Source organism: Falco punctatus, assembly GCF_963210335.1.
Source record: "Falco punctatus genome assembly, chromosome: 4".
NCBI lineage: Eukaryota > Metazoa > Chordata > Aves > Falconiformes > Falconidae > Falco > Falco punctatus.
In genome coordinates, this window is record NC_137583.1 from 66,488,147 (window position 1) to 66,512,503 (window position 24,357).

General features: G+C 40.8%; 1 protein-coding gene and 2 long non-coding RNA genes across 6 annotated transcripts in view; 1 reads left to right on the forward strand and 2 right to left on the reverse strand.

Moving 5' to 3' along the window:
• The window catches only part of NRP1 (neuropilin 1), a 114,675-nt gene extending 110,154 nt beyond the window's left edge, over nt 1-4,521 (forward strand). For all 4 annotated transcript variants that reach the window (XM_080384315.1, XM_080384316.1, XM_080384317.1 and 1 more), the window contains exon 18: nt 736-4,521. In XM_080384315.1, coding sequence (XP_080240441.1) covers nt 736-1,025 — 290 coding nt within the window. In that variant the 3' untranslated portion in view covers nt 1,026-4,521. The remainder of the gene's footprint in view (nt 1-735) is intronic.
• Nucleotides 1-24,357, reverse strand: part of LOC308062609 — a 273,089-nt gene that overhangs the window by 4,488 nt on the left and 244,244 nt on the right. The window lies entirely within an intron of this gene.
• Nucleotides 2,807-24,357, reverse strand: part of LOC308062616 — a 36,983-nt gene continuing 15,432 nt past the window's right edge. Inside the window, exon 2 of the long non-coding RNA XR_013927648.1 lies at nt 2,807-22,746. This is a non-coding gene — a long non-coding RNA (uncharacterized lncRNA). The remainder of the gene's footprint in view (nt 22,747-24,357) is intronic.

Genomic DNA, 24,357 nt, shown 5'->3' on the forward strand with positions numbered 1-24,357 from the left:
ATCATAATTGTCATACTGTCCCAATAATAAAATATACTTGCATTTTTCAGGCAATGAGCTTATTTTTTTTCTGTTACAGTCAACAGGATTGGTATCATTGATTTCAGCGACAGCAGGGTTTGTCCAGAAAGACTTTTTGGCTTCTCCTGCAACAGTTAGCAGGATTTGCAAGCCTATTGGATCTCTTTCATAAACTGAAAGGGTTGAGGGAAAACATTATCATACCCAGTGAATATTTTACCAAAGGGGAAAGAGTGCTCTTCTGTGTCAGTTTTGCCACTGTTTCCATTTCAAGGTCCAATCCTGAAGTCAGTGAAGTGGAGATGGATGCAAAATGGCTGGAGATTCCCAGCTAATATCTAAGGCTATAAACATCCAGACTGAGCTGAATAAGATTTAATTAATAATTTTGAACTAACTACTGCAAGCTGGTAAAATATAATCAAAAAGTCTGGTTATTCATTCCCAAGACTCCCACTTAATCCAAGGCAGAATCAGACCCCTACTAACCGGCAGCAGATTCAAGGTTTGGAGAACAGTTTGAAAAAAAATCAACTGTTTGGGCCACATTATAGTTTTCAGCTATTTATGACTACCTCCAAGAAGCTAGGTTTTCAAATTATGTAGCAACTCATTTCAAAAACTTTATGTCCTTTCTCCAAATTTACAACTCTTAAAACAAATTTCTAACTAGAGTCGGTTCTGAAAATTTTGCAATTCTTTACTCCATTTCAGGGTTTACACCTCCATACCATACAGGCGAGGACTACGATGATAACATCTCCAGGAAACCAGGCAATGTCCTGAAGACCCTAGACCCAATCCTTATTACCATCATAGCCATGAGTGCACTCGGGGTGCTTTTAGGAGCCATCTGTGGAGTCGTCCTGTACTGTGCCTGTTGGCACAATGGGATGTCAGAGAGGAACTTGTCTGCACTGGAGAACTACAATTTTGAACTGGTCGATGGTGTAAAACTGAAAAAAGATAAACTAAACACACAGAATTCATACTCAGAAGCATGAAGGTATAAAGCGACTGGAGAAGTTTCAGAGAATTGGGATGGAAGGACATAGCTCGGTCATGCTGGGGAACTGTTGATCTTCTTTTACTGTACAGGCTGAAAAGTGCATTGATGACACTGAGCCAAGCTTTTCTCAGGAGCTTCAATGAGTGTGTAACTGATAAACATGGACAACAATCTGTGTTAACAATCTGAATCATGTACAGTCTGCTTTTTCTGTTGGTTTTATTTGAAATAATCAAATGCTGGTGTTGAGACCAAGTATGATTGACTTATAATTCATTTTGTCTTTCTTTCTCTCCCTCTTTCATTTTCCTTTAATGGATAATTTTGTTTTAACTGTGCAAAATCCAAGATGCTGTCACAAAATGTATTCAGTGGGGTCCTTTGGATGGACATGCTGTCTGTAGCTCAGTGCCCAGAACATATTGGAGTAACAGCAATTTAGTGGACTCCTGCACCTGTATTTGTGTATAATTGCTCGTGTTGTGCATAGGCAAAGAAGGGTTAGGATGTTTTTGAAAGTACTGCTGCATCAGTACCAATATAGTGTGTCAGCTCTGTTTACGAAGCAATACAGTCAAATCTTATTGATGTTTTTCAGTGTTGTACTAAATTTTGTGCTTGTGAACTCCATAAAAGAGTATGTGCCATCATCAGACACAACTGGTAACCAAGTGTACTGCCTAAAAACTAAACAAAAAAGTCCTTGGCACTGGCTAGTGTATGTCCTCTCAAGTGCCTTTTTGTTTGTACTGCTTCTCATTGTGTTAACATTAAGTACAGCTCTGCTTCTCTGCAGTTAGGCCCTTGTCTTTGATCATATTCTGATGGCTCACTGACTAAAAGAAAAGTATATTTTAGTGTAAGAAAGTAGCCTCAGCAAGGCAAGGGCTAATCAGATTTGACGACCTGGCTCGATTGTTCTGCTTCCTGTATTTCAACTTCATGTCTCTTGACCCTTTTGTATAAAGCTGCAATATCCCCTTTTATTGTTCTTTCATATAGAATGTATTTTCAAATGTAAAATCTCTCTCCCTTTCTCTTCTCTTTCTCTCTTTCTTTCTCTCTCTGAGTAGATTGCATAAGCATTTGCCATTGCCAAGGAAAGAAAACTGCAGCTTTAACTTGCTGGTAATGGCAAAGGATTTTATTAGAGTTTGTGTTAAAAAATAAGGGAAAATTCTTAACTTTACCCTCCAAAGTCGAACTTTGGGTTTCTTCTTAACAGCATAAAGTGACAGTATCTTTTTTCCTGAAGTCATGAACCATGTCGTTTATCCTGAACAGCTTGCCTGTTAATTACACCGGGGAAAACGATTCCCTTACTCAAAAGATTGCCTTTAAACTAAGAAACTTTCCTCCTCCTGCCCCTACCTGAACCCAGAGTTCTGTTCTCTCAGTGAATGTGCATTTTCATGCTAATCAATGCTAATTGAGCTTACACATGGGTACTGAGGGCAGAATAAAATCCCACAGTGTATGTAGGGTATATTCTTACCATCCTGTTACATCCAATTGGCATTTCATACCAGGAGGTTTCTGTTTGACCAGAAGTGCAGATAGTGACAGATTCAGTGAGCTGAGTAATGTAAGGTGTCAGAAAAATGTGTTTGACAATTATGTGGCAATTTTTTAACATTTTAGGACAAATATTATTGGATGAATAATATTCAACAGCCTATACAGCTGGTCCAACAGGGTAAAAGGAAACAAGAGTATGTTTCCCACAGGGGTCCACAGGAGGAGGTGGGGGACCAGAGGGATCGCTCCCCTCCTGCAGGTGTGAGGGGAGCCCCTGGGTTTTCTGCAGTGACCCACACACAGCACAGCCATAACTGGGGGGGGCAGTGGAAGAAGGCAGCTTTAACCTTCCCCTGGGTATCCACCAACTAGCAGGTAAAACCAGTGCAAACACGGGGAAAGGGACATCCCTCAAAGTGCTGAACTTGTGTTTTTCCTCACTGAAATCTCCAAACAGAGTTAGGGAAGAGATTGTGGCTTTCTGAGTTAGTCTTTTCCAAAACTGGTTTTGCAGTAGAGCAAATGAAGTATCCTGTCCAGGATTAGGGCTAAAGAAGGGCCAGTTCAGCCTCGAATTACACAGAGCAACAGAATCCACCCCTGTTTATCAATTAAATATTTTGAAGCACATAATCTCACCAATATAAACCGTAAACCAGAAAAATCTGCAGAAAAACCACCAGTAACCTAGAAATTGAACAAAAGAGAGGGAGACTGAAGGTAAAAATATGAGTTTTGAAGTTGAAAATCTTTTAAAGGAAGACCCAAAAGAAAAAAAGCAGTGGACAGTTGCTACTTCAAAGGAGTCCTAAAGGCAAAGACTATGGTGAAAATTCAAACACCCACTTCAGGTCATCAAGCCTTAGATGCCTAAATTAGATGAGTTACCTCCCCAGGCTCTAGACCTTGGGTCCTCCAGAAGGCGAGACAGAGCACCTAGGGCCTGAAAGTTTTGCCTAAAAGTTAGTCCATGAAATGTCCCAAGTGACAAACTCACTTTGGCAGAGGTAGAATTTTAGTTGTATCTAACACTGTAATTTGACCATAATGGTATCACAGCAGCTAGTTAATTAACCCAAAGAAAAAAAGTTTTTTTTTCAAAACTATTTTCGGCACACCACCACTGTGTGATCCAGGTGTTAGGGTCTGTTCTCCTCAGTGGGAAAAACTTCTAGTCCACTAACTTGAGAGTTACATGCATATATTGCCTTGAAGAGGAAATCCCACTGGGGAGCCCAAGCTTTTGAAATATTCACGTGGATTTCAATAGATTCTGGGCCAGCTCTTGGTCTTGATCTATTTGAACAGCAAAGCTGGTAGTTGGTGGGTTTTTTCCTTCTTTTAACATACTGAGAATAGTGAACGTAAAAAGAAATATATCTCCTTTGCGGTCTTCAGACCTTACTATGATAATGAGGATTAGCACTGAAGATTTGATTTCTCTGAAGGTCATAGAATGAAAGTTGCCCTTCAATAAAGGAAAAATGATACTGCAACTTTACATTGAAAAGTATCTTGCACTGATAAATATATTTAAAAAAATTATATGTTTATAAAGTTATTAATTTGTAAAGGCAGTGTTACAAAATGTTCAGTTTATATTGTTTTAGATTGTTTCATAATTTTTAAAGTGTAAAATAACATATTTTTTTCTTTATTGAAAAACTATAAAAATCTTCTGTAGTAAAATGATTTCATTTTACTGGTATATTATTGCTTCATGTTTTGTACCATCATAAAACTTTGTGCAAATTTTTTTTACAGAAATTTTTATTTTCTATGACAATATGACACTTGTAAATTGTTGTTTCAAAATGAACAGCGAAGCCTTAACTTTAAATGACATTTGTATTCTCAGACACTGAGTAGCATAAAAAAAACCACATAGAACTGAACTGTAACTTAAATTTTCAAACTATGACTACTACATTCCAAAGAAACAGTTGAATTAAACATTTTCATAAAATATCCCATACCTGATGTATTTTATTATGCTAAAATGGATTGGTTTTATTAAATGGCTGGTTTTGTTTAGCATCTTGCAACAAGCACGGTGTTTTAATCACGGTTACATTTGTTGGTAGGCAACTCCAACAAGCACCTTGGTGGGACCATTCATGGTTAAGGAGGCATTCACCCTCTGCCTGCCCCCCGCTTCTTTCTCCCTGCTGGAAGACACTCCCACTACATTCCTAACTTGTAGCTAAACAGCAGAAATTTAAGAGGAGAAATCTGTCACCAATGCTTTTAGGTTGTAATTCACCTCGCTGCCATGGGAAGCCCAAGCTGCACACCCTCTGTGGGTCATATGTGCCCCTTGTTGCTCTTAGTAGGGTGAGATGTGCTGCAGAGTAACGTCCATTTCTGACAAGTTCCCCGCTGTGTCTCTGCTCCAGTAGTAAGGTTGATACAGATGAGGTCCCTTCCAATCTCCACTGAAGCTATCAGGACGTACCCAGATCTCCCAATGCAGAGCACAAGTTGTTGACAGGAGCAAATGCTGCAAGGGCAGCCCATTGGGCCTAATTCTGCATTCAGCTGGGGGCTGAGCTCATCTGTGGAACATATGAGCGTGGGTAGGAAGTCCGTCAAGAGGTTTGCATCCAGATCAGAAACTTTGGATTGCACATTTCCTCTTTTATGCAATACTTGCTTATTTGTTTCTTTTTAACACTGAGCACTCTGCACATTAAAGTTTGTCAAATCCTTTCCTTATGCTGAACACACGAACGATGCACGTACTGTCAGTATGTCATTAGGCTGAGTATTCATGGACAAACATTTTACTTCTGATAGATACTTTACTACTCCTGGGAAAAATATTGTACTTATTACCACATATGTGATGACTTACTCTTGAAGAGAAAGCACCAAATCTTGCCTCCTTGAGAGAGCAGCATTGTGGGTTTAAAATATGAGATGTAACTACAGCAAGGCACCTGAGCAAAACTCTGCGTTGCGGTCAGGGTAAGGATTGCTGCCAAAAGACATTTGTGATGGTCGTTGTCCATACAATCACTGCATCTAACTTCCTTAGAAACGTTATGTACCTCATTGCACTCTGTTTGGTTCTGTGATAACCAGCCGTGGGGGGCTCTTTGAGGGAAAATAAATGGCAATGGAATTAATTAGTGAAAAATAGAAGAATCTATAAAGTGAATCCACTGAGAATGAAGTTCAGAGGAGAGTCACAAATATTTTACATTAAGAAAAGTCTCTTTCTTTCATTTAGGGGAAATTAATTAGCCTAGAAGCTAACAAGTACTTACCACTGAACCTTCAGTTTTCCACGCTGGATAGGCTGACAAAAAGCTGACAAAGACAAAAATGGTGCAATGGGATCTGAATAACATTTCAGAGCATAACTTGTAAACTTGAAAGAAAAAGAAGAGCAGATGGAAATAACAGATGGGTCAGCTACAGACATCCAGTGCCAGAAGTGCGTAACTGTGAGGTGCAGATATTAGGGTCATGGTCTGTAAAAAGGGTCTTTGGCAGGTAGTGACAAGCAAACCCTGTTATTATTTCATCAAATGTACCAGCCTTGAGCCACCTGCCATGCAGTCACAGTGCTGAGTCCGGTCCCATTTCCTTGCCTTTGGCAGGATGTAAAATACAATTACACAGCAAAAGGCAGATGTACAGGAGAGGCAGGGGCAGAACAGCTGACGTATAGTTGGGTAAGGCCCGCTGGCATCATGGAAATGGCAGCAGTGCCTGCCCATACAAACTTTCCCTCTGCCAGTCCCAGTGGTGATGAAGGCTCATCAGTCCTCATAAACTACCTTTAATGAGGCATATGAAGGCTTAACAGGTGCATATTAATATAGCTCTAAATTTGACCCTCATAAGTCTTTTCTTACGTACCATTAGTCCATTTCTAAGTCAATTCTCCTAACCCACTTTGCTAAAGTCAAATGTCAAAGCTGGTTTTGATTTTCAGATCATGGCATCTAGTCCTTACATCACAGAATTAATTCCCTTTCCATTCCTTAATTGTACTGTCCTTTGCAATGCATTATTCCTAACAGTATATTAGTTCAAGCAACATTAATTTATTAGAGATTAGAGCTTTAATTTCTTCCTTTAATACGATTTTGTGCCTCAAGTCGCCCATAACAGCAATTTTATCTACAAGTGTTTGTTAAATTATAACAGAATGTATCTGATTTTTTTTTGCCACAGGATACTTTGTATAGCTATTTCATTTGCCGATTAGTCCCCCCGTAGATCCTAATTGCTTTTCTACAGTAGGTCAGTTCTCTACACACTCTTCTCATAGCAACACACAATCAAACTCTAATCTTATCACCTCAGGACTGATGGTGTCTCAACATTTATAACTGAAAATCTCATTAAAAAATCTTCCAGCATTTTTCACAGATGGATGGAGTCTTACAATGTGTCCAAACCTAATTCCACCTTCAGTAATCATATTCTCCTATTTAAATTTATATTGTTTTTATTTGTCTTTCAGAAATTTGATTCATGTCCCTGTCATTGTACAGCATCACTGTGCACCATGCACTGTTTTATTACCGACAGTTGTGTTTCCGTAGTGGGTGAGGTGGGATCAATTGAAAAAGGAATTGCAGTCTTACTGGAGCACTGTTGATACCAGAGAGAGAGAGGTCAGGTGGTGCCCTCAGGGGGACAAGGCTAGGAGAAGAAGGAGAAGGTTTGGCAGGGTTTGGCAGATGTTGCCATGACAAAGACTGAGGGATTTAATGAGAGGATGAAGGGCTTGCCTGAGGAAACAAGTATTTCAGGTGACATGAGCTGCAAAGGGAATTAACAGAAAACTCCCTTGTTCAGTTCCTTCATTTTTTCCTCAAAAAAAAAAAAAAAAAAAGCCCTTCACAATTCTCCAAAAATGTCTGCATTACAGAAATGTCTCTTGCAGCTGTCATGCACTTTTAATCCTCAGGCATGGAAGAAGGGAGTGGGGGTACCAACCCATCTGTTAGCTGAACCTAAATGGTGGACTTCTACACTCAAAAAGAGGCAACAAGTGTGGATGTGTGTCTTTGAAGAGCCAGGCAGCATCTCAAGACTATAAGATTGGCATTCTTCTTGCATCATCTTCATCCTGAGCACCTTTATTCCCTTTCCACTGTAACATGTGTTTTTATGCCATTTGTTTCAGAAGTTAATTGCCTGGGCTGAACTACTGCTTTTTATGACTTCCTGCTGTTACTATACTTTTCCTTAGTGCAATTTATGCTGCCCTCACTGCTCAAAAACTTTTTTAAACATCTCCCTAAGCATTACTAAGGCATGCATAGCATGAAATAGCCCCACTCGGTGTCACACATACCCTGTGTCAGAAGAGAGAAGAGCCCACTTCATCCCACCCCTCCTCTTCCACATCCCTGCCAGGGCTGTGTTCACCGTGTCAGGGACCCAGATGCTATGCCTTTAATAAATAATCTACCTTTCAGGAAGCCTCAATGCTTTCTACATCAGGCCTGATATCTTTGCATTAATTCATTAATTAAATATTGATATCCAACTTCCTACTAAATATTTACTTACCAGCTTCATAAATGTTGGCATACCAGAGTGAATCGTTCTCATTTTGCCTTTTGAGACCACTAACTAGACTCTGGTGTTCTATCTTTCTCTCCTTTAACCTTCTAACCAGATTCTGTTTCCCATCGCTTTATCAGCAAGGAAAAGAAAAATGAGAAAACCTAAAATGAAGGCATAGTTGTGTCTACTTTCTATCTGTGTGACTGAAAAAAACATTGTGTATATAAAAAAAATTAAATTTCTTTTTATTTTGAAATGTATTTTTGTGGAGTGGAGAGGAAAGGCACCAGTCTGGTTGGAGGTGGCATTTGAGATGTCTGAGAAGGAGTAAGGAGACAGCCATTGGAGCCCCCTGAAAATGGTCCTGTAACATTTGGAAAGGCCTAAGAGCTCTGCAAAGTGATGGGAGCACAGGATTATCAAAGTAGGCAGGCTAGGAAGGTTTTGGGTTACCCCAAGCATGGTTGACAAAATGGAAGAAAAGCAGGAAAAGGTGTTGAGAGTACATCAGGAAGGGCCTCCTTATTCTAGGTTCTACTAGTTTCTCTTTTAATTAGTCCTCAGAAGGTGGGAAGCAAAGCAAGGAATGAACTCAACTACAACTCAGTCCCACCTGCCGCTCATGTTAACTAATTCGTGTCTACCATTATCATGCAGCTCTGGGACTGAGGCAAGGAGAAGTCAGTTGCCACCACCCTTTGTGTGAAGGATCTCTGACCCTCAGAGCCAACTCCTTTGCATGTCCTTTGGACTGTTAAATGCAGGAGGTGATACTACCCATTGCTCACATATTTAAATGTATTTTTTTCTCACTGTAGGCCATATTATCTTCCTTTTCAATTTCTTTGGCATTTTCTTCTTCTTAAGACAAGGCCTGCCAAATAACCCATGTTTCCCCAGACTGTTTTGCATGGTGCAGGGCAACCCAGTTGCCCTTTATCAGCTGAGGAAGCCGAGCGTGGGGCCAGACCTCCCATTCACTCAGCTGATGCTGCTCCGCTGCCCCAGCCTGCGGGTTGTTTTGCATCACGACCTTCTTTGCAATAGGAGGTCAGTGCAAGTTCCCTTGAAATCTAGACTCTTATTTCAATGCCAAAATGTGTAGGTGACTCAGGAGCATCTTTGCTACTTTTAACAAGTCTTTTCACAATATATTCCCTTTTCCTCATGCATACTGAGGTCTTAAAGTGGTCAACTTAAATCCATATATCTTGATAAAGTGGCTGAACTACTGCTGCTGAAGGGTGGGCCATTATCTACAATTAGTTTATGGCTCTTAATAGCTATTATTGGAAAAGATGGATTTCTCTATAGCATAAGTGTCTTACCAAAGATCCTGTTAGCACTCTTGCTTATGAAGAGTTAAGTGGTAGCTGCTTTCTGGAAAAGATCAGGTTACTCTCCAAGCCGAAGTGAACTGCTACCAGCTTACCACTACCAGTAATAAGCAGGTTCATTGTGAGCACTGTTCGGTTCTTCTTTGCTATGTACTTACTGTATGTAATAATGTAAATGTGCACAGCACTATAAAGACAAACAGATTGAAGAAATTCCGTGAAGATGTCATGACCTAGTTTAAGAGAAAGATACTAAACATCTGTCAGTCACAAGCAGAGGATGTAGTAACCTGCCTTAGAGTAGCAGCTTTTCTTTTTCTGTTTATAGAAGTATGGTGGGTAGAACAGCTAGAATAAATATGTGCTAGTTCATTGGAGAAAACTATGGATTTATGAATCTCCTTGAGGAAGTGCCTTCTGATGAAGGACATGAAGGAGCAGAGAGTAGAGGCAGAGTAGATGGGGTCATGAACTTCATTTTACTTCTCATCATGAGTAATAGGGCTAAACTGATAGTCAGTCAGAGCTCTCATTTTCTTTAATTTAATGCTATTCTTCTTGCTCCTTGCATTACTGACCTCACATTATAACTGAACCATGTGTTTTATTACAATGCTAAGCACTGCTTTAAATGCACATGAGAAGATTTCAGTGCTTTTTATACTGCACAGTTATGTGTGGTGAGTTTTGTTCTTTTCACATAAAGAGCTATCTCAGAGCTAACAACTTGTATTATTTTAATCCAGTCTCATTTCAGACAGGTTGTGAACTTTAATACAGATTGCCATTTCTTCTGGGCTTCAAATATAATGCACAGCTCAGCACAAGACTGACCTTTGTGGTTTCATATCAGCACATACTTGCTGGAGGCACTTAATTAGGCACCCATGGTGATAGAGATTTCAGCTTTTTCACCAGCTTTCTTTGGAGCTGCTGCTGATTACCAATATATACATTTTAACCAATAACACATTATGTGTATATTAAATATAGTAAGCACACATGTCTCCTGAGATGCAGCCATGATTAGAACAGAAGGTGAAGAAGCACTAGAAGTACTAGAATAGAGAGTTTGCCTGGAGGTAAAGGTCTGTGTGATTATTAAACATCTGAAGGTTTTAGTCAGGTTTGGTGATTCCTTGTGACAGTGCAATGCACTTAGAAATGCAAAGAGCATCTCTACAGGCAGAAGTATTTTCAGGCTGTTCTCATGTTGCTCTTCTAGCTTGCTTCCTAGCTCAGATTCTGCAGGCTAAGGAAAGATTTTTTAATATTCCACCAATAATTTCTCCTACTACTTTTTGCATATAATATTTATTAAGTTAAGGAATTTTTGTTCCATGTTTATATTGTGATAGCACCTACAGGATAACAAAATGTGGTCCCATAGTGCAAAACATGAAAAGATACAGAAAATGCACATGCCTGCCTCACAGACAGGAGCTGTAATGTGGCTGCTGTGAGTGTGGATGGTTCTGAACCCAGTATCTTCATTGAGTGCCTTTATTGCCAGCTCTGCCTTTTGTATTTTCCTGAGCTGTTACTGGTTTTTATGATCAATACATCAAAAGTATGTGATGCTACTACAAATGTGGTCAATTAGCCTTCAAGGGTAGCATTCAGCTTATCTACCACCAGCTAAGTTGGACATCATCTCCAAAGTGCAAGTTATATCCGCTGCTTCAAACACCTACCTGAGGATGGGATGACTTTTCCTCTTAAAGTATCAGTTTCTTTTGTCTACAGAATACTTTAAATTAATAGTTCAGATTTTAAAGTCTATATTTTAGATGGGTGAAATGAAATTAATCAAATTTCCTAACTATTTCTAATTATGAACAAACTAGCGGTGGTTTTGTTTGGTTTTCCCAGGGACAAAGATATGAACAGCTTTCACTGATATTTATCGTAGTTGTTTTTGACATCTGAAAGCATTGATCCACCTGCTAACCAGCTAGCAGAAGCAAATTTTAACCATTTGGGTTACAGCAGGACTCTTAAAACCCACTGATTCGATTTCAGCAGTGGAGGCAAACAGGCAGTGTGAAAGTAGGTAGAACCTTGTCTCCTTTATCACTGTGTCATCTGCTGTTGCCTACAGAATTATGATATTCCTGAAAGAAGTCTTATCCTGCCCTCACACTTAGGCGGACTTGTGTCTGGCCACGTCTTTATTCAGGGTCTAGAACTAAGCATTAAACCTGGAATTTTATAGGCTTGCTAAATTTGCTTCTTCAATTGTTTTTGCTCTGGCTGCTACAAGCTGATTATACTGTATTGCTACAGTGCTGCAGTTTAGACTGAGCATTGCCTACCTCACAGTCATCTATTCATTTTCTCACTTCTGGATCTTGTGTTTTGGTTTATTCTGTTCTACATATATAACTTCACACAATGCTGAGGGGGTTGCGGGAGGGAGCAGTCTTAGTCATCTACCTACAATTTTATTCTCTGGTACCCCTTGTGACTTTGCAAATAAAAAGTGTATATTTCAGAAGTGCAGCTCTTCATTCTCTTTAGGAAGTTTCAAATTTCTGCAACTTATAGCTGTATTTCAGAACTTCCCATGCATTTTTTATTAATTTTAGGTGCTTTTTAAGTATTTTTTTCAGCAAGAAACACACTTATGTCCATGACAGGCAGCATGAAGGATGACCCAAAATCACTGTCTGCTTTTGATGCAAAAGGAGTCCTAGTGAACATACTAATGAAACCTGACAGAACCTTGAAATGACCTGGAAGAAACTATCAGAAGTGTTAGCAAGCATTGTTACAACTATTGTTATTGACACCACTGTGCTTGCAGTGAACCTCAAGATCTTTTCTGATTACTTTTTATTAGGAAAATTCGTATTTCTTATCTGAATATACATTTTAACAAAAGGGTTATGACATGCCTTCCTCCTTTTCGCATTTACGTTGGCAAACAGGACAGGACCCAGTATATGCCACGTAAATCACCATCTTGGTGAAGTTTGTTCTGATTTTTTAGTACTTGCTACACCAAAGAGACAGAGGCATCCATATTTATCTTCATGTTACTCTTCAATATATTTAGGAATCCTTACGTTTCAGATTCTTTGATTTTCATCCCTTCCAAACCCAGTTTGTGTTTCTTCATCTTCACTTGGAAGACATGATTGATAGCATATGAATGAAGATAAAGGTTTTTTAAGTTTTTCTTCAATCATTCTAAAAAAATACTTTTTTCTTTTATGATTATTGCCTTGGGTCAGTGCATGTTCTGAAACAAGTATGAATGCATACAAGAGACAGCTGTGATCCCTTAGATGCATATTATCAAATGGCTGGAAGATATTGCACAAACAAAATGTGCAAACGATAGAGAAATGGGAAATAGCTCATCATTTCCAAGCCCTTTAAATATGAGTAATCAGATATGCTGAAATCTGCTAAGCCATGCTGTAGCTGAAGAAAGCACTGCACAATCTAAATGTCCCTGCTTCTCCTGCTAATAGCGCTTCCAGACCCAATTCTATGGGCCTGACTCAAGTAAAACAGCCCAGAAAATCAGATGGAGCTCTGTATGAAGGAGAAATGTTCAGGGCCACTGTCCATTGTTGCCAGCTGAAAAACAATGCCAGTGACTTAGAAGACTATTAGCATAGAAGTAATAAGTGCCACAGCAGCAGAAGACCGTAGAAAAAGTTGAAAAATGCAAAGTAAATGTTAACTAATTGCAGAAGCAGAGAAAACTGGTCATTAGTAATTCACGCAGACTTTCAGATAAGAAATAATCATTATCATCTTTTGCACAGAACATAAATTTAGCTTTTATCATTACAGCCTAGATATAGCTCCCAGTACTGAAACCGGTTTTTACTTTAAATGCAGTATAGCAGTTGATGCTACTGTATGAAAACCAGGACCTGTAAGTTCATAATATACACTCAGAATGTAAAACAAACCCAGATGGCAAGTTTCAAGCAACTACTGTTGCTAACAAATTCGTAAAGCCACTTTCTACATCATTTCCTAAATTTAGTAACTCCTCATTCCCCAGGCAGTTGAAACAACTTGTGATTCCTACACACATTGTTTGGTGCATAACAGCATGCAGACACTAGTTCACTTCAGGCACCCAACTCACAGAACTCAGTAAATGTCCGGTTTAGGTGTTCTGAATTACTGTCTGTGAGAGCTTATTCCTCTCAATACAGAACACTGGAAGATAAGTCTCCTCCTCTCCCCCAAATGAGTTCCAATGCTCAGCTCCTGCTGTAAATTACTCTTCAGTCTAAGTCAAAGTCTCAAGAACTTGCTGGCTTGTTTGCTGCTGGCAAACATTATGATCATTCAGCAGTTTTTCTGTTCTCTTGGAACTATTCTGCTCTTAATTTCACTGGAAAGGATGAAAACAGAGGCAATTGATTAACATGCATATAGGATCTCTCCAGGATTTTTGACCAAAGAACCTGGTGGCCATTGTGTGCAGCAGCATAAATAAGTAATACTTTAAAATGCATCTGTAACATTTGGCATTATCTCAATATTCCACACACAACAAAACTATATGACTGTAAAATGTATTTGATGGCCATTGGTAGTGACAGGACTTGTCTTTCTAAATTCCGTCTCATCTCTAGAGTAATTGAACTCCAGTGCAGCTGATAGAAGCTCAAGTTCCACCTTCCGATACATCATTATCATTTGATTGTAAAGACTTCACTCTTTTCCAAACACTGAAAAGCAACACAGGTCCAGTTCTGAAAATTAATATTCCAAAGATCATTGATATTTTTAGCCCTTTAAAACAAGCTACCCCTGTGGACTGAATAAAAATATATCTCATCAGCCAATCAAGATGAAATAATTTTTTATTTCAGGGGTTTGGCATTGTGAGAACATTTTTAAAGCTTGGTTTGAAAAATGCTAGAACACAAATTCAAGTATATTGAAAAAGTTGCTGAAGAGCACTTAAAATACTGTATATTTTGTATGTGAGCCTATATTCTATTTGGAGAGAATGATTAAATAAAAGTGAAATAGTTCATTAAGCGAAAAGTGTGACTGCAGTTTCCTAACATATGTCTTCATCTCTCTACAGATGATGGTTTCTATTCTTTTCTTTAGCTTGTGAAATAGAACCAGTTGTCACCAATGCTGTAGCCTTTTCAGTGAAACAGAGCATTTGGCTGTGGCAAATTGTCCGCTTTCTCTAACCATTCAGTATACAGGTTCAGCTGTCTCTTTTCTGAAGACTTTGCACTGAAGGCTTAACAAGAAGATACACAGCTTAGTCATATTGCTGCCTTCAAGCACTTAATGAAAGAGGGTGCTACTAGAAAAGTGGATTTAATCAGACTGTTTTAATTAAATTCTAGCTTGGCACAAGTCCACCTGTCTGGATTCAATTGGATATAGTTCTCTTTCCTTCTTGCTCCAGACATTATCGTTGCCTGCTCCCATTGAGCTGCCGTAGTGATTCTCTCATTTCATTTGAGTGCAGTCCTGAAATACAGAAAGCCTCTTGCATAAAAGGGACCTAACATCAAAGCTACTATTAAAGACTAAAGTGTCACACCATTTACATGTTCAAATTGTCTGAGGCAGGCAGCTGTGTTCACACTGATCCCATACCAAGTGTGATGGTGTAGCCACGCATGGAGCTCAGCACAGACTACCAAAATTAGTTTGGAAAGGCATCATCTGCACTGCGAGCAAAATCCAAGTTCTCACTTCAGAATTGTACTGGACAAGTTGATATAAGGTGCGGTGACTTATGAGTTACAGAGGAGACAGAGATTTCCCACCCAGAGTAGCAGAGAGGGTGAAACCAAAACCCTGAATGTATTGATGGTGGGCAGTATCTTGCAGCTCCATTTACCCATCTTTGAAAATCGTAACTAGTTAAACACAAAAGCTCTCAGAGAAGATTTCTTGAGGGCAGGGTTGTAACAAGGAAGTTACAAAACTTCTGCTATTAAAATTCCCATGTCGGTAATCTATAGCCTCCTAGCAGTGGCGAACAACTGCTTGTGACCCAAGGTCACGGTTTGTTTGATCTTATGGTGGAAAGGGTAAGTATCATGTGGGTAAGTACAGTCTCCAGGCTATCGTTCTCTCACCAAAAAGAAAACAAAGCAACACAAAATGGCAGTCTCATTTTCTTCCACTGCATGCAATGATTTTTAAGCCCTGACATTATTCTAAAAACAAAAGCCTTGGTCATTTGCTGTCTCTTGCCAAAGAGTTGTTCAGGTATATCACAGGGAAGAGAAGAGGACAAGGGTAGGAGGAAGCAAGGAAAGATGCTTGGAAGAAGGCAGCTTGAAAGGAGTGAGTTAACATCCTCCTGCGAAACACCAGAGAAAGAGACAAAGCATTGAGTCACAGCAGTGGGATTCATCTTCATCCTCTCTAGTCATCCAAAAGTGAACTCTAAGCCAGCCAGCTAGTTTCCTTCTGTAAGTAGAGATGGGCATCTCCAGATTGCAATTCAGCTCACAGTTCTTGGTTGCCTATGTTAGTAAAAGACAAATCCCTGTGTGCTCCAGCAGCCATGTAGCTTTACGCCACCACCGACTCAAGGCTTCTTAGTTAATTGAGTTGAAAACATATGCATCACTCGCCACTCCTGCAGTCTTAATCCTGTCTCACATCTAACTGTTACTGCTTATCTTTTTACTCCTTTCTTCAGGCATAGGAAACAACTGTTGAAAGATATCTGAACTTTTAGAGAGAATATTGCCGGTAAGGTGAAAGCACAGAGCATGTGATTCATTGTATTTTAGAACTACTGAAAAACAGACTAGTCTCAGCACAGACACCAGCCTGTACCAGTATGATGGCTCTGTTTCCCCTTAGGTGAGATGTGTGAAATATTGAGACTACACCCCCTCCCCACATGAAAGCAAATACTGAGAAATGCACATGTTTACCAGCCTGAAAGTTGTGCCACATAATACCGCTGCAAGCTGTCAGGCACTTGCCAGTTTCACTCTCTGCAAAGAGCATTTCGCCACTCCCAGTTTGCCTACCCGTCCTGCTGTTAAAAAGAAGACTTTTTGCCAGACAAAGTACATTAGTGCCCCAGAAGGAAATATTAAGGGGGGGGGGGCGGGGGGGAAGAAAAAGCATTTTTTACTGAAAATAACCGCATAAGAAGGGAGTAAAGCATACTATAATGTGCATTGTTAGGCTTGTTGAACTTGTGTGACTCTGGCACATTATGAAACTAAATGCATTCAGTTAGCTGGCAGGAGGTAAATGGCTAACTCAAAGTTGCATGTGCCCAGATTCATCTTTATAGAAAATTATAAAATAGCCAGAGGCATGGGTTTTTTTGTTGTGTTAATTTAGGGTTTGCAAAAGCTGATAGGTCCACAAGGCTTCATAGCGAGCAAATTCTGGAGATTAAAAAGCACCTTCTCAAGTCATCTAAACTTCAAGTTCCCAATAACGCCATGCTGCTAGGAAGCGCCCTGGTCTCGGTATGCAACCAGGTGGTCCAGGGAGCAGTCAGCTCGCTGCTCCCTTCTGCACACAGCCACTGGAGGCATCTTCCCAAAGGTGAACGAACGTGGGTTTGCCATACTTCTCTCTTTCATAACTTCTACTTTTAAGAAATACCAATGCCACTGGCAGGCAATTTTGTTTTCCTCAGTGAGGCAGTTTCCGCCTTTATATCAAGCTGCAGACATCTTGTTACTTCATGAGTCACTTTATTGTTGTGATTAGTCTTCAGCTTCTTGGAAGGCTAGAATAGGGGCTAACTGCCCCTTACAGATAAATGATTTAGAATTATTTTTATTCTTTAAGGTCCTTTAACATTACTTTGACTGTTAGCTGGGCTGTTTTTTATTTTGTACTGATATGGGGAGGTGTCACAAAGGAGAAACTGATAGCCCTAATCAAATGACGACCTAAGAAGTCTCTGTGAGCTTTCACCCACCAAGACCAATAAGCAAGTTACAGACACTAAACATGAGTCCCATCAAATTACCATCAGTCATTATTCCCTTGCTTTTGGGAAAACTATGCAGTTTTTCCCCTCCTTCCCCACCTACCAATCCCACCATGCCTGCAGGAGACCCAGCTTTGATCCCACACCTTCTGTGACAGCACTAAGACCGCAAAAGGATCTGGGAATGAGAGAAGCCACCGACAGCCAGATTCCCTGCCTGAGCCTAACACAGAGATCGTGCTAGCTACACATGAAGATGAAAGCACTTCTCGAAGTGCAAATAGCCTCCTCTCTTTCCGAGGTAACCTCCCACAGCGGCGCCTTCACTTTGCAGTCCCAGCATTTCAGGACCACAATACAGGGTGGCCAAACAGCTCTCCGTGATCCACACACAGCTTGCCGGCATCCCCAGCCTGCTCTCATTCTCTTACTCCAGATGTGCTAGAGCTGTGGGGGAGAACAGCAGGTCACGCCGCAAGATGGGGAAGGCTGCAGCTGGTAAGGAGGCCCCTTTGCTCATGGAGGCCTGCTAGAAGCAGGAAGGATGATTCACACATTTGCCTTTCTCCAGCTCCAGAGTTCCATGAGACATGCAAGGAGCCAGCAGATTGCAAAACATGCCGGTGCCGCTGCCCACTGCCCGACAGAAGGACGCATGTGGCACTGTGGGGACACAGGTGCTGCTGCAGCCCACGGCCCATGGCCGGGGGAAGCAGGGAGTGGGCAGGGGTCTACAGCAGCGGTGGTGGGCTGGCAACTGCCGGGTGTGATCGCCCAGGCTGTTTGGAGAGGTGGGAGTTTGGGAGAGACAGTGAGGGGTTCAGGTTGTTGGGAGGATTTGGGGAGGCGTGGGGGGGATTGCAGCAGGGTCTGGGGGCATGTCTGGGTTAGGGCAGTGGGACTCACAGGGTGGCTGAGGGGAACTCAGAGGAAGGAGAGGCTCTAAGCCAGATGAAAATTTTGGATTGCGGTTTGCAGGACCTGGCAATCTGGGCACCCCTGTCATAAGCATTTAGAGGCACTTTGGGTTCTGTCTTTCCCAAATGAGTACTTGTAAGTCGCCTTGATGTTAATGAGAATTACAGGCACACATCAGGGAAAGAATAGTCCCTCTACAATGGGCATGTGACAGCTAAAGTGCATCAGTCAGCAGGGAAACAAAAGAGGTCATAATTTATGTAAAAGGTTCATTTTTAATGTAAATTCTGCCCCCAAATGCTCTGCTTACCAGCCTGAATCTGTGGTATTTGGCACTGTAAAATGAAAGGGGTGAAAAACTCACTGCTGGCAGGTAAATGCATAATGTGATAGATTGATTTAAAATCCTTGTCATCTTTCTTTTTCACCTGCATACATAACGATCCTCTGTTAGTCATTAGGGCTCCTTGTACCTTCAGCACTCTAAAAAAATATTGGCTTTGAAATGATAGTTCATTCTTAAGGAATTTTTGTCAGCTAGCTCCATTTATTGATGTATCAAAGCCATTTTACAAGAGATAGGCTCCACTTTGGCACCAACAGCGCATACATTACGTGCCTTGTGAGGACTTGCATCTCATTCCAGCACTGAGTGGAAGTGCCAGTTGCCACCACGGTACATAATGGGACATGTCACCTGGCACTGGGGACAGCATCCTTGACATGAATGAGCTGGCCCCCGATGTTTTCTCCTGGCCAGAGATGAGAGGAGTGGGGACATGAGGGGTTGCAGCAGACATGTTTGGGGTGCGACTCTGCGCAGAGTAGCTGAGGACTCTTCTGTCAGAGCCCCTGGGGTGGGGGTAACATATGCCACCAAGATGCATTTTCCTGTTGATCTATTCACACCTCCTCCCCAAAGAGCAAGAGCCAAGCCAGGAAACACTCTTTTCTGTAGACATATGTGTGTCTGCAACAAGGGGGGGGGGGGGGGGGGGGGCGTTCAGCATACCAGTGATAACTGAGGGTGTCACGCTGTTTTGTGAGCAAAATTTTGTAGCCTAAGCCAAACCACAGAAAGCCTACTACCAAGCAACTACCTCCAAAGCTGTTCAGGCTGTTTTATGAACTAAATCATTTTTCTTTGTCCTTTTGTTTAGATCTTTACCTTGTGTTGCCAAGCAACTGCACGGGGAAAGTTAATGGCAAAGCTCCCCTTTTAGACCAGACAGGCAGGAGTTCTTTGAACTGAGGCGATCTGGTGTGGAAAACACAAGGACTAAGAGAGGAGAAAAAGCTCATGGTCATTTGCATCTTTTTGTATTTTCCATGCATCCTAGAAACAGAGGATGCTGCAGCAGAGACAGTCTAAGACAGGGCTTTCCTGTGCATAGTTTATTACCATGCCATTTCAAGGAAACTGAAGCCAAGTGCAGGCTATGTGCTAAGAGATGTCAAAAAGAAAATATCATTGCGCCAGTGATTTCCACTTTGAATTATCCTACCAACAGGATTTCTCCCTGAAAAGGAAAATCTTGACCCAATTTGCTGCCCCTCAAATATTTGTAGCCTAAGCCTGTGCAGTCCAAGAAGGAATCTCTGCCTCCATGAAATCGTACTGAAGCTATGAAGGATGCCACAGCTTCCTGCCAGCAATACCTATTGCACCTTCCAGATGATAAAGTCAAAGCGCACAGGTTCCCTGTAAACCGGGACGTATATTTTTCAGGCTGAAGGTTCATAGCTTAAGTAGTAAAAGAGGGGCTCAAGACACGCAGAAACTGCTGCCTCATACTGGCTCCCACACTCGGTTTGCATAACTCATTGAACACAGCTACAAGACTCGAGGACTCCTGACCGTTAGGCACTTCTACCCACCACCATCAAAGACTCCTAAGCCTGGTCCTTTCTATTCACCGCCTTGTCTTTTCTTTTAGGAATATTGTTAATGATCACAATCCTGGTTTGTAGTTGTACCACATAACATCCCCGCCTCTCAAGGCCAGGATTTCAAAGGACCAGTATTACTTCTAATTACATGCTGCATTTTGTAAACTCTTGGGTTTAGGAGATATTAATTAGATTGGCCTAGTTAGTAGTATTTCCAATTCACGATTTTACCATGCACCGTACATTTGGCATTTCTCCCAGGAGTTCAGCTGCTGGACTCCAGACACTGCACAGGGACATTTCCAGCCGTCTTTGCAGAGAAGAAAGAATTTGCACCTGAAGACTCAGAAAAGCATCAAAAAGTGTTCGTTAAAAACAAGCCTCTTGAGTGTTTAAACCAATCAAGTCAGCACAATGAGATTAGAGGTCCTGTTTTACTTTTTTTATTACCAGTAAATACTAAGTTGATTCAGTGCGAGCTCAAACATTTGAACCCTGCTCTAGACAGAGCCAAAATAGAAAAATTTACAGCCAAAAGCTGTATGTGATACTTGCATCTCTTTTAGCCTCCAAAGGCCAATAAATGCATTAACAGGAACATGCAAGAAGTGTGCATGGAAGCCAGATTCAATAACAAGATGATTCGGTGTCCATTGGACGTTTAAGAGAACCACCAGGAGCATGGAAAGAGACATGGGAAAGGCAGAGAACTGCTGACGGCTCATGGGATGAACTTCGCTGTCCCAAATGGAGCACAAAAGAAGTCATGCTTCACAAGGGTGCAGACCTGGAAACAACCTCCCTCTCTCCCTCTCTCTCTGGCAAACTTATTTTGAAGTGAACATTATTCTATGTTCATCATTCTCCACATCTGAAAAAAATTTCACATGAAAAACTGTGTCACGACAAATAGAAACTGCAATCAAGCCTAATTTTTGTCACACAGTATTATGGGTGCACTTGTGAAAGCTGTGCTGAAGCTTGTCTAAAAATATTCCTACTGTATTTTGCAAAGTTTATAGGCTGATCTGACCTGGCTGTTGCTGTTTTTCTATCTAGTCTGGTATTCTGTGTCTCTGAGAAATGCTAACATTAGCAGTTTCAGAGGACAAGAGATGAAACCTCTCACAGTCAGGTGGCACAGTCTACCTTATAAAAATATTATCCAGAGCCGTAACAGCAAAAGATTGATTACTGAAGACAAACTAGTTCAGATCTGTAACAAATGCCCCATATGCAATAACAGCATACTCTTTACAGCACATACGCATTTGAAATCAAAAAGTCTTTGCTTTATCACTAGCAGAATCACGGACTTTCAGCAGCTGTAGAACTGTACACAGAGACAACCATCTTATCCTCAAGCTGTCAGCGCTCTCTCACTACCTTTTTCTGAACACAGTAAAGGTTAAGTTATTTAATCTAACAAGACAAATTCAGTTATCAGTTATAAGGAGTAGGAAATCCTCCTGTAGGATTAAAATCAAGGAGATCCAAATTTAAGACCTCAGCTAAAATTATAGAAAGGCATCAGTGTGCCAACATTATAATGTAATTGTACGCAGTGCAATTCACATTACTAATATGGCCTAATATTTCCTGCAAATTTTGTCTGAAATTATAAAACATCTTATTCTATTTTGATACTCTTTGGGGGCTTTTTAAATTGAGAATATTTGTGTGCATATATAACTGATAGTCTCTTAGTTCTCTTACTTCTAAACAGGAAGTTACACTGCAGATTTTTCTTCTAAGATCTCTGAAAATGTTCACACCTATCTGTACATATGTATATATATATGCGCATGTGTGTATATAGCTGTTGTTTGTTAACTTGTGTTTCTGTGTGACAAGATGTGTTCACACCTGACAAGCCCTTTTATCAGGAAAGACAATAATAAATTTCTCTTCACAAGCATTCTGCTTCTTCAGGCTCACCTAAACACCTAAACTGTTTCTTTGTTAACCTACCTTAATTAATATTAATAATATATTAATAAGACTATTCTGTTGCAGACATAGTGATTCTAGATAGGCCATAGATCAAATTGGATCTTTAATTGTATTTTAAAACATGCAAATTATAAATTCCGTATGACACTATTGAAGCTAAGAGGGCTAGGAGTATGTTGTGCTGGTCTCTGTCCTCCCTAAATGCATGAGATAACACACCGACAGCAAACCACCAGATAAATATAAATGCAGAGCTCAAGTAAAGTGCCTCATGAGTTTCATGTTAATTATTCTCCCTCCTCCCACACACTGGCTCTTAATGGACAAACAGATCAATGTAGATGACCACCTTTCAGGTACATGTATGCTGTTTGCCTAGAAGCATCAAAGATCTCCTCTGAAGACGTCAGACTTAGCCTGGGAGTGGCCTCTGCACCAGGGCCAGCTGCCACGAGTGTGGAAAAGACAACCAGCCACCTCCACAGACACTTGTGGAATAAAACAGAAAGGACTTGTCCTTGTAAAGGCTGCCATGCTCCTGCTTTGCTCCCCAGCTGGCAAGCAGAACTGTCAGCCCATGTTGCTGGAAGTCTGAACTGCAGAGCCTTCTGGTGCTTAGGAGATAAGGACAGCTACTTAGCCTGTGGAAAAAAACAGATGCACATTCTAAAGATTTATACTGAACAATCTCATGCATACATCAACAACTGTATTACACTGTCTGTGGCCAAGCATATTGCCAGACAGTCCTTGAAACTCATGGTCTCCTCTGATGAATAAGATACCTTCTTCAGGTGGTATTCAGATATGAGACTCCAGGGTGTGAGGAGCTATTAGGAGCACAGGGACGAGCTACAGAAGAGTGTCTGTAGCCACGTGAGCCCCTCTGTGTGTCTGCAAAGAAGGATTTTATACTCTTCTGAGAAACGTTGTGCAAACAGCTGAGCACTTGCCCCCCCCTGACATTTCTCCTACTGGCTTCTCATGCTCGTAACTTGAAATTTATCAGAGTGCGCTGATTTTGCTGTTTGTACCTCCCAGTTATCTCTGTCATTATTTTCCCAAGAAAGGTAGCTGGTTAATACAAAACACTGTAGCCAGGAAATCGAAAGCTTTTCTTTCTGTTCCCAGTTCTTTCCCAGTTCTGGCACTGCCTCCCTCCATGCCATTGGCATTTCCTCAGGGCTCTCACCCTCCTCGTGCATACAGAAGATTGTAACGCTTGCACAATTGGAAGGACTCGCTGGTTACATTTGACCAGCCCCACAAAAACACCAGTAACTTTAAGACCAAGGAACTCTCTAAATGCCATATGGTGTTGATATTAATATATCAATAAATTCCTCGCTAACTGTAACAGATGCTCAAGTCAGTAGTTCACCATACAATACAATACACTGTTGTGTCCTTCTCTGTGAGCAAGAATAAGCCAGATGCTTTTCCACAACATATTGGCAGAAATACGGTGCTACACAGCCAGAGAAAGCAAATTTTACCTCCACTACAGATAAGCCTCTATAGAACAGCTTTTTAAATCTTGCTTGCTTAAACCTGAATAATTTTGACAAAGGATCTACCTACTGATAGCTATCCAGATGATCAAATACTGCTGGAACTAAGACTGATGCATCATCAAGGAATATGAAACTCCCCTAATGTCATAATTATATTTTTCTTATTTCTTTTTATAATACCATTAGACAAAGAAAACAAATTAGGGATTTTTGGTTTTCCCCCATTAACTGTTTTTTTGCTTTTTTATCTTCTTATTCACTCTCATTTATCTTGCTTCTCATTTCCTTGGAGAGCAAACAGTGCTAACCTGCTTTCCTGCTTCCCTCATTAAATAGAATTTTAATTATTTTTACTTCACCTTTACTTCTCTAAAGTTCTCTTCCAGCTGCATATATTAACACCTCACCATTCTAATAATTCTCTGTTTCAAGTATCATCACCTAATTTGAATCTTTGCTCTTTGGTCCTTTAATTGGCATCTACTCTTGAATTCCTGTGGGGCTATGCTCTTCCACTACTCACCTCACCAGTAATTCACATCACCAACTCCTAAGTCTCTCTACCTGACTACATATTTCAGGATGTACTTTCACAAACGGTTTAAGCCCCCTGAAGGGTATGTAGCCCCCAAGAAAGCATTATCCTGCCATCCCAGCATCCCTGGGTGCATGTTCCCACCCCATTGCTGGCACTGTCGTTACCGCTTATGCAACTATATGGTCAGCCAGACCACAACT